This window comes from Erythrolamprus reginae, chromosome 3 (assembly GCF_031021105.1).
Source record: "Erythrolamprus reginae isolate rEryReg1 chromosome 3, rEryReg1.hap1, whole genome shotgun sequence".
Lineage (NCBI taxonomy): Eukaryota > Metazoa > Chordata > Lepidosauria > Squamata > Dipsadidae > Erythrolamprus > Erythrolamprus reginae.
In genome coordinates, this window is record NC_091952.1 from 71192411 (window position 1) to 71210183 (window position 17773).

General features: G+C 39.1%; 1 protein-coding gene across 5 annotated transcripts in view; it reads left to right on the plus strand.

Annotated features, from left to right (window-relative positions):
* Positions 1 to 17773, plus strand: part of MAST2 (microtubule associated serine/threonine kinase 2) — a 175337-nt gene that overhangs the window by 146868 nt on the left and 10696 nt on the right. For 4 of the 5 annotated variants that reach the window (XM_070745794.1, XM_070745793.1, XM_070745796.1 and 1 more), the window contains 10 exons: positions 773 to 905; positions 1268 to 1433; positions 4357 to 4458; positions 5149 to 5271; positions 5890 to 5999; positions 9377 to 9531; positions 11004 to 11305; positions 12081 to 12299; positions 14142 to 14368; positions 16034 to 16156. In XM_070745794.1, coding sequence (XP_070601895.1) covers positions 773 to 905; positions 1268 to 1433; positions 4357 to 4458; positions 5149 to 5271; positions 5890 to 5999; positions 9377 to 9531; positions 11004 to 11305; positions 12081 to 12299; positions 14142 to 14368; positions 16034 to 16156 — 1660 coding nt within the window. The remainder of the gene's footprint in view (positions 1 to 772; positions 906 to 1267; positions 1434 to 4356; positions 4459 to 5148; positions 5272 to 5889; positions 6000 to 9376; positions 9532 to 11003; positions 11306 to 12080; positions 12300 to 14141; positions 14369 to 16033; positions 16157 to 17773) is intronic. The other variant, XM_070745798.1, reaches the window with a different exon arrangement.

Below are 17773 nucleotides of genomic sequence, written 5' to 3' on the forward strand. Positions count from 1 at the left end.
AGCTTCCTGATTGGAGGCACAGTTGAATAGGAATTTTTGTAGTTACTTCTACCTAAATTGCTGCTACAGTCCAATGAGGGCTTTCTAAGCTTAATTGCCATGGAAGGCAAGTAGCATAGATGGTTTCATAATAACTGGTATGCAAAACGCATAGAAATACATATGTCAAATGTTACTAAATGTTTATTGCATTGAAATAATCCTTTAAGATTTTCAGTATCTTTTTATGTTAGATATTTTCTAGAGTAATGAGATTTTAAAGTTATAGGTAGTTCTCGACTTATAACCATTCATTTAGTGGTTTTCAATAGTATTGGGGGGGGGAGACTTATAACCAATTTTCACACTTTGGACCATTGCAATATCCCTATGCTCATGTGATCCAAATTTGGGCACCTGACATATATTTATGAGAGTTGCACTGTCCCACACAGTCTCAGGGTCACGTGATCACCTTTGTAACTTTCCAGCCAGCTTCCAACAAGCAAAGTCAATGGGGGAAGCTAGATTCACTTAACAACTACACAAATCACTTAAGAACTTGAGTGATTCTCTTAACAAATGTAGCAAAAAGCTCGTAAAATGGGGCAAATCTCACTTAACAACATGCCTTGATTAGCAACAGAATTTTTAGCCTCAGTTGTGGTCATATGTCGAGGACAGCCTGTGTAATATTTGTTAGAGGGTGTGGACAAATAATAGCATGGTATTGTGGCATGATTAAATGTTCATAAATGGCATTATAATACTAATCTGTATTCCCCTTTTTCAGTCTGCTCATAACCTCAATGGGTCACGTCAAATTGACTGATTTTGGCCTCTCCAAAATTGGCTTAATGAGTTTGACAACTAATCTGTACGAAGGTCATATTGAGAAAGATACCAGAGAATTCTTGGATAAGCAAGTAAGCCAAAACTACAGTTTTGAAATTACTATGCATATCTGCATATATTAATTTTTAAAAACTGCCTAAAGCAAATATTTTCAACATGGGTTTTATACCTTGACCCAGAAACAGTGCAGTAAAATTGAAGTTTTAACTCCTTTAAGTATAGCAATGAAAAATTCTGTTCAGTTTGGACAGATTTAAATTAATCAAATCTCAAACGATTTTGGACAAGTATTTAATTTAAAATATTTACTTTTTTGTAATGAATAATGCACCCGTTCCACATTGTTTAAACACTATTTACATTATAATTTTATTGTTTGATTTTCTTCACTAGAGATTTTCTACATTTTAACATTTAACAATTTTCTTTTCAGGTATGTGGGACTCCAGAATACATTGCGCCTGAAGTAATATTGCGACAAGGTTATGGAAAGCCTGTGGACTGGTGGGCCATGGGAATAATCTTGTATGAATTTCTAGTTGGCTGTGTTCCTTTTTTTGGAGACACCACAGAAGAGTTATTTGGGCAAGTTATCAGCGGTAGGTGTCCAACTTTTATAAGTATTAAATGTCTTGAAATTGATAAATTGCTTAAAATCATGTAATTAAACAAGGCAATATTAGTATTGGCTTCGGAGAGGGGCGGCATACAAATCTAATAAATTGAAGTGAATTGAATTTAGTATCATTATTTAGTTAGCTTACCTGATTTTGGAAAATGGATACTGTCTCCTTCAATCCTCAAGGTAACTCCCCCTGCAATACAATAAAATCAACATTAAAAAAAGCAAATGTCATACATCAACTAAGTTGGTGCAAGCAAAGCAAGAGATGCAATACATTTCATTTGGAAACTAAAAGTTTTGCTTCTGTTCTTCATTTGTCAACTATCTAACCTGAAATTTGCAAAGTCATCCATGAAATCACAGAAGATGAGCCAATTACACTCGAGACTTCACCTACAATATAATTTGGCTATTCACTCATGTCAGCAATAGTAAAACAGAACATACCAAAGACCTGCTTCACTGATATATATAAGTATTGTATGTTTTTAAATGGCACAAATAGTGATTTTAATGGGCAATGTTATACAGTTTTTATTATCTCTGATCCAAAAGGGTATTCCCAATTTTTTATTAGTTTCTGCTGTTGGCCTATGGATTATATTTTATGGTTTTTGAATTCTTCCCACGTTTAGCAACATTTGGAAGGGAGAGGCAAGAAATTCCTGTACTGTGAGTGGAACTGCATTCATAGAGAGTAGGATTCAAGATGCTAAATATTATAAGAAGACTGTAGAATAACGTGTGTGTGGTTATCTAATATATATATTTATATATGAAGGTCTTGGCATATTCAAGTTTCTTCCTGTGTAAATTTCAGAGATTCCTGGTGATGTTTCAACGAGGTCTCACTCATCATCTTCAGGCTGGTGCTTTTGGCTTTGTGCTAGGGCGAGCAAAGTGTGGTCTGAGCTGCCTTCCCTCTATAAATACTGGTGGAGTGCTGGCTGAGTTATTGCAAGCTGTGTTGAAACTTCTTGATTAGTTGGTGGCGTAATACCTTGAGTAATTGATGCAATTGATGTGTGCTGATTAGTTGACGTTTGTGGATTAGGGGTGATATCCTGAGTAGATGGAGTCTGCAGACTAGTCAGCTGTTTTGTAATGTATGTGGTGTAACATCCTGGGTCTTGGTTTGGTTGCGAGTTTGTGGTCTGGTCATGTGTTTATGCTATATGTCAGTTTGCTTTGTGTGCGTGTCAGTGGGGGGGTGCGGCAGTTGGAGGCACTGCTTTGACTTCTGGGTGGTGGTTATATTTGGTCTGTAGGGTGGATGTGGGTTTGGGTCTGGTGAGGGTGATTGGTGGTGGTGTCCTGTGTTGTTCTGGGTCTGGTTTCAGTTTTTGTGGTTGGGATATGTTTGTTGATAAGGACTAGTTTCCAGATGTCTGGTAGGCGGAAGGTATCATCACGTTTATTCATATTGTGGGGGTGTTTTTCTATCTCCCACCTACCAGACATCTGGAAACTAGTCCTTATCAACAAAGGTATCCCAGCCACGAAAACTGAAAACCACGTAGGGACAGGAAAGGAGCCACCCTTGATTGCCTACTGGCATTCAGGTGTGCCGTAGGTAAGATGACACTGCCTGAAAAAATTCCTTTCTCAGAGGTAGCCAGCCACCTCAGTGATCCCAGGCTAACACATGCCATACACTAAAACAAAAACAAAAACATTGCAGTACATTCAGATTTCCATGAGTCTGAAAAATGATGCTGCTGCTTTATGGAATTTAAGATTTAGACTTAACATCACTCTTAAAGCAGCAGTGAAAGCCAGCTTGGTATAGGATTACATCACTAGTCTAGAAACTTGGAGACCTTGAGTTTTAGTTTTGGGCACAAAGGCAGCTGAGTGACCTTGGGTTAGACCCCCACCTCACCTTCTCTCCCTCTCTCTCTCTGAAGGAAATAATAGCAAACTACTTCTGAAATCTTCCCTGCCAGGTTTCCCTTATGTCCAGGCAGTTGCCAAGATTCAACATTGGCTTGAAGGCACAAAATAAAATAAAGCAGCAATGCATTCCCCGCCCTTTTTGTCCCAGAGAGAGGATCTAAACTGTTCCTTTCAGGCATGCCTTTTCCGATTATTGATTGTCCTTGAACCAATTATTTTATCTATTTATATCAGTAGTGGGCTGCTATCGGTGCGGTAGCGGCCTGCACATCGGTAGTGGCCGCCAGATCTCACAATTTGCACACGACTGCTCCGGTCTCAGTCCTATGGGCGCTGCCATCTCTTTTCTTCGATTTTTCATATTTTTACTTTGTGCACATGTGCAGAAGCAAAATCTTGCGAGGGAATGCACGTGAGAGAGATTTCAGTGCGTTTTTTGTTTCCTGCGCATGTGCAGGAGCAAAACCATGCTGGGGACGTGCGTGCACGCAAGACAACTGAAGCTGCGTGCACAGCGCACAGGTAGCAGCGGTAATGGCAATCTGTCCCTGACTTATATGTAATATATTTAACGTTATAAACATGCATTTAATCGAGCTGTGGTTGAAAGAATACATAATTATTTCATGTGTACCTGAGAATGCCTTTCATAATATCACACTAATTTGCTTGTGCATATCGTCTGGTACATCTCTCATTAAGAGATTCTCTTGACATTGAAAGCAGAGTTGTCAGGAGGGCTGGAGATGAAAGTAGTGTTGTGCTGTTCCAATCTGCTCCCCTTTTATGTGTGTCATGACGTTTCATAAACATATGAAAAGAATGAAAGCACAATCTGGCTTTCATCATTTTGACCCAATGGTCTGATCCCTCAGACACGTCTAACTGAAGAATGCTATTGGTAGCCGGGGGGTGGGGGGGGCTGACATGGAGACATGAACACACTATCCTATGCATAGACTCCTGTGTAGAGTCTAATCCTGTCAATATGATTTCTGCAGATGAAATTGTCTGGCCAGAAGGAGATGAAGCTTTACCGCTAGATGCCCAGGACTTAATTGGTAAACTCCTACGGCAAAACCCTTTGGAAAGACTGGGAACAGGTGCTTCATATTTATCAAAATGATTTTAGAATGACATGTAAATTATTTACTTTTTCCTACTTTTTTATATTAGGTTAGGTGCCATTTAGATGCCATTTAAATTGAAATAGCCCCCAAAGTATAAATAGTTCCACAGTACAAAAATATAATTGCATATGCAACCTTAGTGCTTGTTGCTTACCGCTTTCTAACTTAGTTCAATTACTGCATTGGTGGATATTGGAACAAAGTTTATTTTGTTTTAGTAGAGACTAATATTGGCCAATAAAGAAACAGTTCTTTAAAAATGTATCTGCTGACATAGGTCTCAGAATGTCTTTTCAGTGTTCCATATACTTCCATCAGGAACAATATTAAAACATTTTGCATTCTGCTTTGTTAGAGGTTTATGAGGTTGAACGTGGATTCTCATTCCTCATAATAACCAAAACTGTATAAATGACTAACTTACAGTTTAAAAATGCATATATTTGCATGCAATGATCCCCTTATTCCTTCCTTGATGATGGTTAAGTAATTCAGATGTGTTTGAATTTATGGTTGTCATCACAAAGAGCTAAAACAACATCACCAATTCATCTCCTCTCATTATTTGGAAAAGAAAGTTAGTGTAACAGGTCTACTGAGTTCTGATTTTAGATGAACTGTACTTGCTACTATATGAAAAACTATTCATAATTGTCATTACAGGTAGTGCTTTTGAAGTGAAACAACACAGGTTCTTCAAAGACTTAGACTGGAATGGATTACTACGGCAAAAAGCAGAATTTATTCCACAATTAGAGTCAGAAGATGATACTAGTTATTTTGACAGTAAGGAAAAATGATCAGAGATTATAATTATTTTAGCATTTTGCTTATGTTTTCATAAATATAATAAATATAAGAAAGCACTAAATGAGTGGTATTTACAACTAGTCCTTGAAGTTCTGGCCTTCCCAACATCATGATCCGGGTGCTTGGCAATTGGCTTACACTTAACAATGGTTGCAGCATCCTGTAGTCACATGACCACCATTTGGAACCTCTCCTGCCAGAATCCTTTTGATCACATGATCACCATTTGGAACCTTACCTGCCAGCTTCCCACAAGCAAGTCAAGGGGAAAGCAGGCAGGGAAAGCTTCAAATAATTTCTGTAATTGGCTCCTACCCAACCCCTGCTGATTTTTCTCCTGAGGATCTTGTACTTCTCCCCAAGATCTTATACTCTGTAGTGTGTGCCAGCTTGTACCCATGGCACATGCCTGCGTGTCTGTGCATCCTCCCACACTCCACAGCAGCCACACCCTGGCATGCTCATGACATACTACAGCAGCCACCTATGCCTTTCTGCTCTACATTTGCTTCTTCTAAGTGCAGAAAAATATTCATATGGTAGGCTTTCTCCTTGTGCAAATACTCGAGCTCAAGTCTGTTTTCTTGTTTGCAGCTCGTACTGAGCGATATCAACACTTAGATTCTGAGGAAGAGGAAGACACAAATGATGATGATCATATGAAAATTAGACAGTTTTCTTCATGTTCACCCAGATTTAGCAAGGTAGGAGGTGTTGCTGAATAAATGGGTTTTGAAAATTTTGATGAAAACAATTTGAAAAACTCTCTATAGTATGCTGGAAGCTCAACTTTGCAAAAATAGGTCATCAATATGTACAATAGAGGCAGTGATGGGTTGCTTGGCCCAGTTCTGTGAACTGGAAGCAGCAGCAGTGGGAGGCTCTGCCCAGCCACCGGGGAGGCTCCGCCCAGCCACCTGGGATGCTTTGCGAATGCGCAGAAGCATTGCGCTTGCATGCAAGTGTGCACGCAAACTGGTAGCTATGGGTTTTAGAACCCACTACTGAATAGAGGGTTCTTTATAAAAAGGACTGGTGTCACAAGTTAGTTTGCTATATGCCCCATTGACAGTTCCCAAACTGTCCATGATTGTGCGTTGGAGCATTGCATCAAATTCACAAGGGTGCCATGGAATATTTTAAATCTTGGTGATGTTGTATCTTTGCAAAGGTGGGCTTTCAGCAGTCTTAAAATAGAAATTGAACACTGAGGTCAGGCTATCATAAAAAAGATTCTAAACATGTATTTGATGACATAGAAGGCACATGAGTCACTTGTTCATGGAACATAAATTTTGAAATTCTATTTAGTAAGTATTCCTTACATTCAGCAATTTAAGCAGTATACAATTTGATCATAATTAGAAACTGCAGATGTAACTGAAGTTACTTATTTATTTACACATGCACACAAACACTATTTTTTTGTTAATATATATATATATGTATGCATGTATGCATATATTAATGCTCCTGGGAAATGCTCCTGGCTCGCTTGTGCCTGTCAGTTGTCGGAGAGCCGGTTGCGAAGGGAGTGCGAGGTTCTGCCTACCCGCCCGGATGCCGCCATTTGGGTTCTTTTACCCTCTGCACTTACATAATGTTTTGCATATGCACAAAGGGTAAAAGAACCCAAATGGCAGCCCCCGGTCGGGTGGACGGCGCCTCGCACTCCCTTTGAGACTGGCTCTCCAGCGATTGACAGGCACGAGCTAACTGGAAGCATTTCATCCCTGGCAGATACTTTACAAACTTAAGGAATATTGTAACAAAATTAAGGTTGATATAAACTGGAAAGGAGTTTTGTGAGGGAGCAAAGAGAATAAAATGCAAACTAAACCAGTATCTTTAGGGGATGAGATGTTGGCATGCTTATATTTTACACTTTGAAGAATAATACTGTATTCAAAGTGGGTGGCATGGAAGGCTCATTTGAAAGTCTTGTCTGACAATTGGGCCAGATAATTTATTAATAACTACCCTGTGATGTTGTGAATTTTTTATAATGATATTTTCATCAGTTTGATATGCAAATCAGATTCTCAGTTGAGTTCAGTCCTAGAAACATGAATTTCTTTTCTCCTTCCAATTAACTCTTTGGTGATTTAAAATGCCAGTGTAAAAACACTGAGGCATGATTGAAGACACACTGGGGTCAGTTGGGGATATAGTTTCTCTTTGAAATACCTCTTTGGGTTAGGCTTATTACTGTGGGGTTTGGGGGGAGGGGTAAGTAGATTAACTATGGGTGTTTAAATGTTACCAACTGACTCATTTTCAGCCTTAAACAGATAAAGTATTGCTTTCCAAAATGTCTGTTTCAAATGTTGTTTGAACTATTTTAAAAATAATTCTAGGGAGCACCAGTACAATAAAATGTTTTTAATCCAATTAATTGTTATATATTTAATTATGTGTGTGTGTGTGTGTGTGTGTGTGTATACATGTAAAAATAAATATAAATAAAATGTATTATTATGGTTCATTTCTTCCACTTAGATAAAGATTTGGCTTCCATTATCTTTTTATTCTTCATCACACCTTAGGTGTTTGTATAGAGGTCCATTCTGAATTTCTTAAAGCATACAGTATGGTTAATAAGAGTTCTGCTCCTGGAAGGTCCATCAAATTCCTACTTTTTAAAATATATACAGTGTTAGCACATTCAACTCTGAGATTTTGCTTAATTATAAATGATTTCCCCCCCTTCCTAATTCAATTCATTTTATTTCTTCTTCTTCTTGTTCTTCAAGATTCCCAACAGTTGTCTGGTCATCACTGTCCTCTTGCTGTAGGCATCTGTCAGATTGTCCATCAGAAGGACTACATTTTGCCAGTTTCCCCCTAGATGGGTATAAACTATGCCCTGTTTGCCTTGGTGAAGGTCACACGCCAGACATTTGTAAATATTACATTGTTTGAATCTTCTATTGCCTTTGGGGGAACCCTATGGTTTTTACCTTTATCAAGGGTATCACCCCATCTTGCCAATGACTAAGCATCTATGGTGGCATTCCATCATTTTTTGTGAAAGTAGATATCCCCATTTCTGATTCACATGCCAGAGAATGTCAGGACAGTGCTAGGATAGTACAGACTAACTTGATAGACTCTTGTTAACGCAAGAACAAGAATACAGGTGGTGATGGTGATTTTAAACTTATACACTGCCTCACTCTCAACAATTTTATATAACATCCATTATCAGTGAAAGATGTGAAGATATAAGATGAAATTCAGGTTTCCTTTTCTGAGTAGCTGTTGCTACAAGAGAGCACACATAGTTTGAAAGTTATCTGGGTATAACGTTTGATTATCATGTCCAGTAACAGTTCTCTCTGTATTACTGTCAAAATCTTTTGAGCCTGAAGATACCATTTTGAATACATCTTCTCCCATTGAAAGTAACTTTTCTAATAGCTGTCTTGTTGGCTTTTAGAAGTTCCTTACAATGAGAATCCGCTTTTCTTATTTTTCATAGGGACAAGATAATCATTTGCCCAGATATTGCCTTCCGACTGAAGTCAATCTTAAATCAAGACATTGTTTTGCCTCCCCCCCCAATAATCTCTAAACTATCTTCACTTCATTCTTTTGAAGCCAGTTGTGTTTTCTTTATTTGTATTATTTAACATCATTTCTCCAGGATCAATGTTTATTCCTTGTCTTCCAATGTCCATTTAAAGGATGTTGTTTTACTTGTTATGGTAGTTTACATTGAATGGTCATCTGTGAATCCACACTGTCCACTATCCCATTGTGCTTGGTTTCAAGTAACTCACTTTTTAAAGAATTGTTGGTCTTTGGAATTGAAGAGATATGGTGGCATCTGTGCCTAATTTCACTATATATGGAGGGTATTGGTTGCTGTACTTTAAACAATTCTGTAAGCTTTAGAATCGTTTGTATAGCACTCTTCACGGGTTTAGTTTTATGTGTCTAAATTCTCAGAATTCATGGATTTTGGAGAATACAATTTTCAGATAAGTAACAGAAGCTAATCAAAAGATATAATCAAAATCAGTATTTTAAGTTCTGAATAATTTAGTTTGCTGATGAACAGTTAACATTGTACCTGTAGGTATATAGCAGCATGGAACGTCTTTCCATCCATGAAGAAAGAAAAACGCCCCCACCCACCAAACGGAGCTTCAGTGAAGAAAAGGATGACAGACATGACAGCCTCGTGGGCTTGAAGAGTCGAGACCGCAGCTGGGTGATTGGATCTCCTGAAATGTGAGTTTGTGTGAATATATTTTAACTGTTCTACTTGTCTTTTGGGAAAGGGATACTTTTTGGAGAGAAAGAGAGAAAAACATGTATGAAATCAGAAAACTATATGCAAATTTAGGACAATGTTTAATTTAACTTTATGAAAGAAAGGGAGAGTGGGATGAGATTAATTCATAGAATTAGAATTTCTAAGTTCTAAGTTATGGACCAATAGATCACATCTTGTTCAATATCCTGCTTAAGCAAGATCCATTAGCGCATCTGCAACAGCCTACAAACCAGGAGCGCCCAAATTCTAGACCCCCTGAGGCCCAGAGCTCACAGGGTGACTTTGGACACATACCTCTCTCTCAGTACAGACTACTTTACAGAGCTGTTAATAAAGGAGTAACCTTAAGGAAACTCCCACTCATAAGCTGCTTTCCTGTAAAACAGCTGTTGGGCCATGCCCTACTACCAGGCCGTGACCTATTCGGAAGTGGGCCATGTGAGTGGCTGACTGGAGCATGCATGTGCATCTCAACTTATGCAAGTGGCGGGCCAGTGGTCACTCGTGCATGTGTGGTGGACCGGCGGACACTTGTACATTTGCGTGCAGTCTGGCGAACACTAGCACACCAGCTCGCCACTCAAGCAAGTTGATCTGCATACAAGCCCTTCATGGCACTGGACCAGATTATCTCAGAGACCGCCTTCTGCTGCACGAATCCCAGCGACCAGTTAGGTCCCACAGAGTGGGTCTTCTCCGGGTCCTGTCAACTAAACAATGTCGCTTGGTGGGACCCAGGGGAAGAGCCTTCTCTGTGGCGGCCCCGGCCCTCTGAAACCAACTCCCCCCAGAGATTAGAATTGCCCCCACCCTCCTTGTCTTTCATAAGCTGCTTAAAACCCACCTCTGCCGCCAGGCATGGGGGAATTTAGATACTCTTTCCCCCTAGGCCTTTACAATTTTATGCATGCTATGTCTGTACGCATGTCTGGTTTTATAATAAGGGTTTTTAACTGTTTTAGTATTGGATTATTATTATATGCTGTTTTATTGCTGTTGTTAGCCGCCCTGAGTCTGCGGAGAGGGGCGGCATACAAATCCAATGAATGAATGAATGAATGAATGAATGAATGAATGAATGAATGAATGCGCACTGGCTCACACAAGGGCTGTGTCTGCGTGTCCCATCCCACCACTCATGCCGCCCCCACTTTCCTGCCCCCCCCGACCGCCAACCCACAAAGATTGGGGACCACTGCTGTAAAAAATAGTCAATATAAATGTAATAAATAGATAAATAAAAATAAAGTTCAGGCTGATTTTTTTCTTTGTCCTTACTTTTTTTTTTATTAGTTCAAATTAATTATCTTTACCTGATTTTAGTATTACTATGGTCTTTTACCACCCTTAATGGATTTATAGTACTGTTAAAACCCTGTTGTGTGCAAACTCAGTGATTGCAATGTGTTTTATTGTTTTCTTTCAGACTGCGTAAACATATCTCAGTGTCTGAATCCTCTCATACAGAGAGTGACTCCAGCCCACCCTTAACTGTCCGTCGGCATTGTTCTGGACTTCTCGAAATGCCTCGTTTTGCCATTTCAGCTGAGGAAGAAGGAAAAAAGAAACAGTTGGATGGGACATCTTTGCCTCTGACACAACCTCGGGAAAGTCTTCCTCATCTAATTCCAGAACAGTCTATAAAAAGAGAACTCCAACTGGGTGATAACGATGGACTAAAAACACCTTCTTCAACTGCCAGTAGTATGAGCAGCTCAACCTTTACAGGTATATGGGACTGGCAACATTTTCTCCAATTCTTGCCCCGTGATCGTAATTTGGCCTGTCAGGTTAGACCAGGCCTGCACAGCTTGTTGAGGGGATGAATTGATGAATTAGAAATCCTGGTAGGCTGCAAATACCAGAAGTGCTGTTCAGCTGTTCCACAGCTAGTAGAGTGGCAGAAATTAGATTAGATTAGATTAGATTTATTGGATTTATATGCCGCCCCTCTCCGAAAACTCGGGGCGGCTCACAACAATAATAAAAAACAGTACACAATAACAAATCCAATGCCCACCAATCTAATTACAATTTAAAATTAGTAATTTCATAAAACAATCCCAATATATATAAAAAACAGGTACACAGTCAATCAATCAACAAAACAGCATGGGCAAGGGGGAGGTGTTTTAGTTCCCCCATGCCTGACGGCAGAGGTGGGTCTTAAGGAGTTTACGAAAGGCAGAGAGGGTGGGGGCAATCCTAATCTCAGGGGGGAGCTGGTTCCAGAGGGTCCGGGCCCCCACAGAGAAGGCTCTTCCCCTGGGTCCCGCCAGACGACATTGTTTAGTCGACGGGACCCGAAGAAGGCCGACTCTGTGGGACCTAACCGGTCGCTGGGATTCGTGCGGCAGGAGGCGGTCCCGAAGATATGCTAAAGTGGCTCTAAATATATCACTTTTTAAAAACAATTTGGTGGGCCATACAACACACTCACCTGTGGAGGAGAGGCAAGTAGAAATTCCATATGGCTCTGACCTTTTTTTAAAAAAAATTGTAGGTGGGAACGCTACAGATGTCTCCGATCATTATACTCGCAGCAACAGCAGTGAAAGTCCAGACTTTATGACTCCCAAGGCTACCAGTGATCTGGCTGTGCGGCGAGCTCGACACCGGCTACTTTCAGGTGATTCTGGGGAAAAGCGGACCTCCCCGCGGCCTGTCAATAAAGTGATCAAGTCGGCGTCAGCTACTGCCCTCTCCCTCTTGATCCCCTCAGGTAACCTATCTATTTCAATGACTTAAAAAAAAATCAACAAAATAGACTACAGCTAAATGTGACAATAACCACTTTTTAAGATAGAAAGACCATCTTAACATCTTTTTCTCGGTTTGCCAGGAATCACAGTATTCTACCTTTAATATAATAGTTTTGCCATGGATAAGCTTGTGTTATAATACCGAGGGAGATTTCACTGTGATTTAGCTATGATTTAGCTATGATTTGTATACTGGTCATTTTAAATCTAACTTGTTTTGATAAATCACTTCATAAATGATTTATCAACAAATTAGTGAAATCATAAATGATAAATCATTTCAAACATATTTGATAAGTCATTTCCAAGAATCGTGAAGTTCATATTAGCCACTAATGTAATACAGTAGTACCTCGTGATACGAACCCCTCGTCATACGAACTTTTCGAGATACGAACCCGGGGTTCGGAATCTTTTTGCCTCTTCTTATGAACTTTTTTCGCCTTACGAACCCGCCACCACGAACACCGAACATGAAAAGTTCGGCAAAAGTTTGGGTTCGGGAGAACGCCGAGAAGCGCCGCCGCCCGGCTATCACCTTCCGAAACAGCCGTGGGGCTTCTCGGCGTTCTCCTGAATGCCGAACCCGGAAGTTCAGCAAAAGTTCGGGTTCGGCATTCAGGTTCGGGAGAATGCCGAGAAGCGCCGCCGCCTGGCTGTCACCTTCGCAGAAGAGCTGTGGAGCTGTCGGCCGGTCGGGAGGCTCAAACGGAGGTGGGGAATCCCAATAGGGAATTCCAGGGGCGGAGATTTGGCGTCACAGAGACATCCTTCCTGGCCGGCCGAAACGTGGACTCCAGGAAGGACGTCTTTGTGACGTCAAAGCTCCACCCCTGGAATTCCCTATTGGGATTCCCCACCTCCATTTGAGCCTCCCGACCAGCCGACAGCTCCATGGCTCTTCTGTGAAGGTGACAGCCGGGCGGCGACGCTTCTTGGCGTTCTCCCGAACCCGAACTTTTCCTGAACTTTTCGTGTTCGGCATTCGGGAGAATGCCGAGAAGCGCCCGGCTGTTTCAAAATGTGACAGCCAGGCGGCGGCATCCAGCAGAGCGCCATTTTTGCGCTATTTTTTTTTGCTTGCATGCATTAATTGGTTTCACATTGTTTCGTATGGGAAACATAGTTTCGTCTTATGAACTTTTCTCCTTACGAACATCCTCCCGGAACCAATTAAATTCGTAAGATGAGGTATCACTGTACTATGTTGATATTGTCAACAGGAAAAACATTGATATGTCTACTTGCTGGTGCCAATAAAATTGCCACTATCAGCTCTACTGCACCCCTAAGGAAAGATGATACAATAAAAAAAGGCCTATTATGAACTACAAAAACCTGAATTTTATTTAATAATAAAAAAAACAAAATTCCCTTCCCAAAACAAGAATCCAAATATATGCCACACTACTTAATTCTTTGCTTTTAAGAGTTAGGAAAATGTTTTATCCAATTTGCAATTAGGTTTAATTTTGTTTCCTATAGCTTCTTCGTGAATATGTGTTTGTAGTTCATAACAGAGTAAAATCTGGGGCATTTTAATGTATAATTTCTTTAAAAATTGAACAAGAAATTCATAGTTTAAAATATTTTATTTTTGAGCACATATTTGAATTGCACCAGGTATAAAATACAAATTTGCCATTTTCCTGGTGGTATTATTATAGCATCTTTTTCCACAATGGGGAAGAAAAATAAAAAGCAGCTTTGAGAGTTCTGCAGTCAGAACACATTATTGCAAGTTTTATTTTCTTTGGAAAACTAGGTTTTCTAATTTGGAAGCATTTTCTTTGTTCATGTAGAACACCATACCTGCTCGCCATTGGCGAGTCCAATGTCACCTCACTCTCTCTCCTCCAACCCATCTTCAAGAGACTCATCTCCAAGCCGAGACTATTCTCCTGCTGTTACGAATCCCAAGCCACCAATCATCATCCATCGAGCTGGGAAGAATTATGGTTTTTCGCTTCGTGCAATTAGAGTCTACATGGGGAACAGTGATATCTATTCAGTGCATCACATAGTCTGGGTATGAATGGACTTATTGGATTTTTATGCCGTGATATATAGTAATTTAGTAAGAGCCTGCTTTGAACATTAGAGCAGTGTGCGGTACCTTTAGCTTAATTTTAAAAACCCTTGCTTATACCTAAGCAATTTTTCCCAGATTTACCTCTGGAATGATGACTTCCTTTGTAAAAGAAAATATGTGTACTATGTTTTCCCCCAAATAAGACCCTGTCTTATATATATTTTTGAACCCTGAAATAAGTGCTTGGCCTTAATGACATGCATTTAAAAGCTCGATTGGGCTTATTATCAGGAGATGTCTTATTTTGGGGGAAAAGTATAGTTGATGCATGGAAATATCAAAGTTGAAACCTATAATCTGCTATAGGTTAATTACATTTAATTCCTTCTGAGTTGTTTTGACAATGATTGTCTGTTTCAGATCTCTCTAGTCTTAGGTGGTTATTTTTTTTACACATTGGCTTACATTTAGCTACATGTCTTAAAGCATTACTGTCTTCTCAGTTAATTGATAAGAATTTTGAGTTTAGTTCATCTGTGTCATAATTTGTCTTGCTTTGATTATATTTTCTTTACAGATATGTTGTTATTTGCCTGGATTATTTTTTCACAATAAATATTGTCTGTTATGCCATGTTCACAATTGAAGGGAAGCAAAATTTTGTTCCAAGTTCCCCTTAGGCTTCACTCAGTGTTTATTTAAGTAGAAATTGATCTTTGAAGCATCAATATAATCATAATAGGAAATAGAATAGTTCAATAAATTGATTTCTGATCCTTATTTGTTATGACTTTACAAAAACTGCATTATGCATACAGCTGCCAGTAAACATAAGCCACATGTAACAACCAGAACTCCATCTTTTTTCTCATTTTTATATATAATTTTCTTAAGAATTTTAATTATAATAGTAAAATGTATCAATATTCCAATTTTATCTGGCCACTTAGTATTTTTACCATGTCTGAGATCAAAACATTTAGATTTTTGCTGCTTATTTCATATTTTTCCAATTCTTTAGCTTATGATTTACATTTTCTTTCATTCAATATTGAAGGTAGACTCACATGGCATTTTTAAACTTGACATTTTCAAGCAGCTTAGAGAAGATCTCTAGTAGCTTAGAAGTAATTAATGAGCAATTTCTGAAAATTATTAGAAAGTGAGGTTTGCTCATTGAATGTCCTTTAAAAGTCTCTGCTGTGGTTGCAAGCAAGATGGCTAATATCATTGTCTTCTGGTGCTCAAACCTACAAAAAAATTTGCTACCCTGTTGTCTTCTTGCAAGGAGTAGCTACCTACTTCTTATCCAGAAATGTTTCAAAGAATCAATCCAGATCTTTGACACAGTTGTCAGCTCCACTTTTGCAGAGCTGTCTTTAAGTCATCATATTATACCTGGACGTCAAAAAATGTCTTATTTGTCATTCTTATATTTAATTGTTTATCTATTTTGATTCTGAAATTTCTGTACTACTAACATTAGAGAATGCTTGAACATTGATAGAATAGACCTCGCTAACAGTAGCATATGATTTGTAAGTGAAATGCCCTAAGTACAATCAGAAACAGTTATTTATGCATGGAATTGGAATGTTTTAATATGAACAGATTATTAATGTATTGCTATTATTATTTCCACTTTATTCTCTATTATTACAGCATGTAGAAGAAGGTGGCCCAGCAAGTGAGGCTGGTCTAAGAGCAGGAGACTTGATAACTCATGTGAATGGAGAGCCTGTACATGGATTGGTTCATACAGAAGTGGTAGAGTTGGTCCTGAAGGTAAAGATTGAAAATTGAGGCCTGCTGTATAACAGGAGTGATATCCATGAGCTTAAATATTAATAAAAAATGTTGCTAGTAACTTTGAACTATTTAAAATGAATTTTTCCATATAAGGATCATATTATACAGAATACATTTTTAAAAATCTGATATTGTAGTTTGTTTGTTTTTGTTTGTTTATTTATTTATTTATTTATTTATTTTTGATTTGATTTGATTTGATTTGATTTGATTTGATTTGTATGCCACCCCTCTCCGAAGACTCGGGGCGGCTAACAACAATAAAGAAGACAATGTAACAAATCTAATATTAAAAATAATCTAAAAAACCCCAATTTAAGAGACCAATCATACAAACAAGCATACCATGTATACATTCTATAAGCCTAGGGGGAAGGGAAAAATTTCAATTCCCCCATGCCTGACGACAGAGATGGGTTTTAAGGAGCTTGCGAAAGGCAAGGAGGGTGGAGGCAACTCTGATATCTGGGGGAGCTGGTTCCAGAGGGTCGGGGCCGCCACAGAGAATGCTCTTCTCCTGGGTCCCCCCCAAATGACATTGTTTAGTCGACGGGACCCCGAGAAGGCCAACTCTGTGGGACCTAACTGGTCGCTGGGATTCGTGCGGCAGAAGGCAGTTGCAGACTACTGATGTTTTTGTGACCTCCAAATAGATTAATGCAGGGGTATCAAACTCAATTTCATTGAGGTTGGCATCGGAGTTGTGTTTGATCTGGAAGGGACATGGCCAAGGTGGGCGTGGCCAACTCAAGATTACTTGGTCATCACAACAGGCTTGTCCTGTGGTGGCCCGAGCACTCTGCCAGCGAAAACAGGCTCCAGAGCTCCGTTTTCGGCTGCAATGGCCTCCCGCAACCGTCTGCCAGTGAAAACGGAGCTTGAGAGAGCAGCCCTATCGAACTCCATTTTTGCTGGGAGAGGCACCACAGGCTGGTCCTTTGCTATTTACAGAGCAGCCCCTTGAGCTAGGTCTAAGCACCCCGTGGATTGGATCTTGCCCACGGGCCTTGAGTTTGAAACCTTGGGATTAGTGTAATGCATTGTATATATTTGCTTTTTGAAGAAGATTTAGAAATTGCAATAAAAAAAACAACCAGCTGCTAGATTGCTAATTGAAATTTGATGATATATTATCCAAGGCTTGATGAGGGGATCATCTCTTATCATTTCTACATATTTAATGATCCAAAGCCATGAAAATCTTTTTCTTCCTGAAAAGTGTTGGGAGCTAGTACAGTTCATCATGCCTCATCATAATATAATTGTCTATATTTATATATTTATATATTTTTATATTTTTATATATTTTATATATTTTTATATATATTTTATAAAAAAATCATTTGACACACACACACACACACACACACACACACACACACACACACACATATATATATATATATATATATATATATATATATATATATGTAGATTGTTCTGAGTTCGGGTTTTGCCCTGTGTAATATTTTGCATGTTTATGCGACGTTTCTACATACATATACCCGTGAAAATTTACGAAAACAAATATATATATATATATACACAAATATACAAAACAAATATACAAATATATATATATAGACACACACA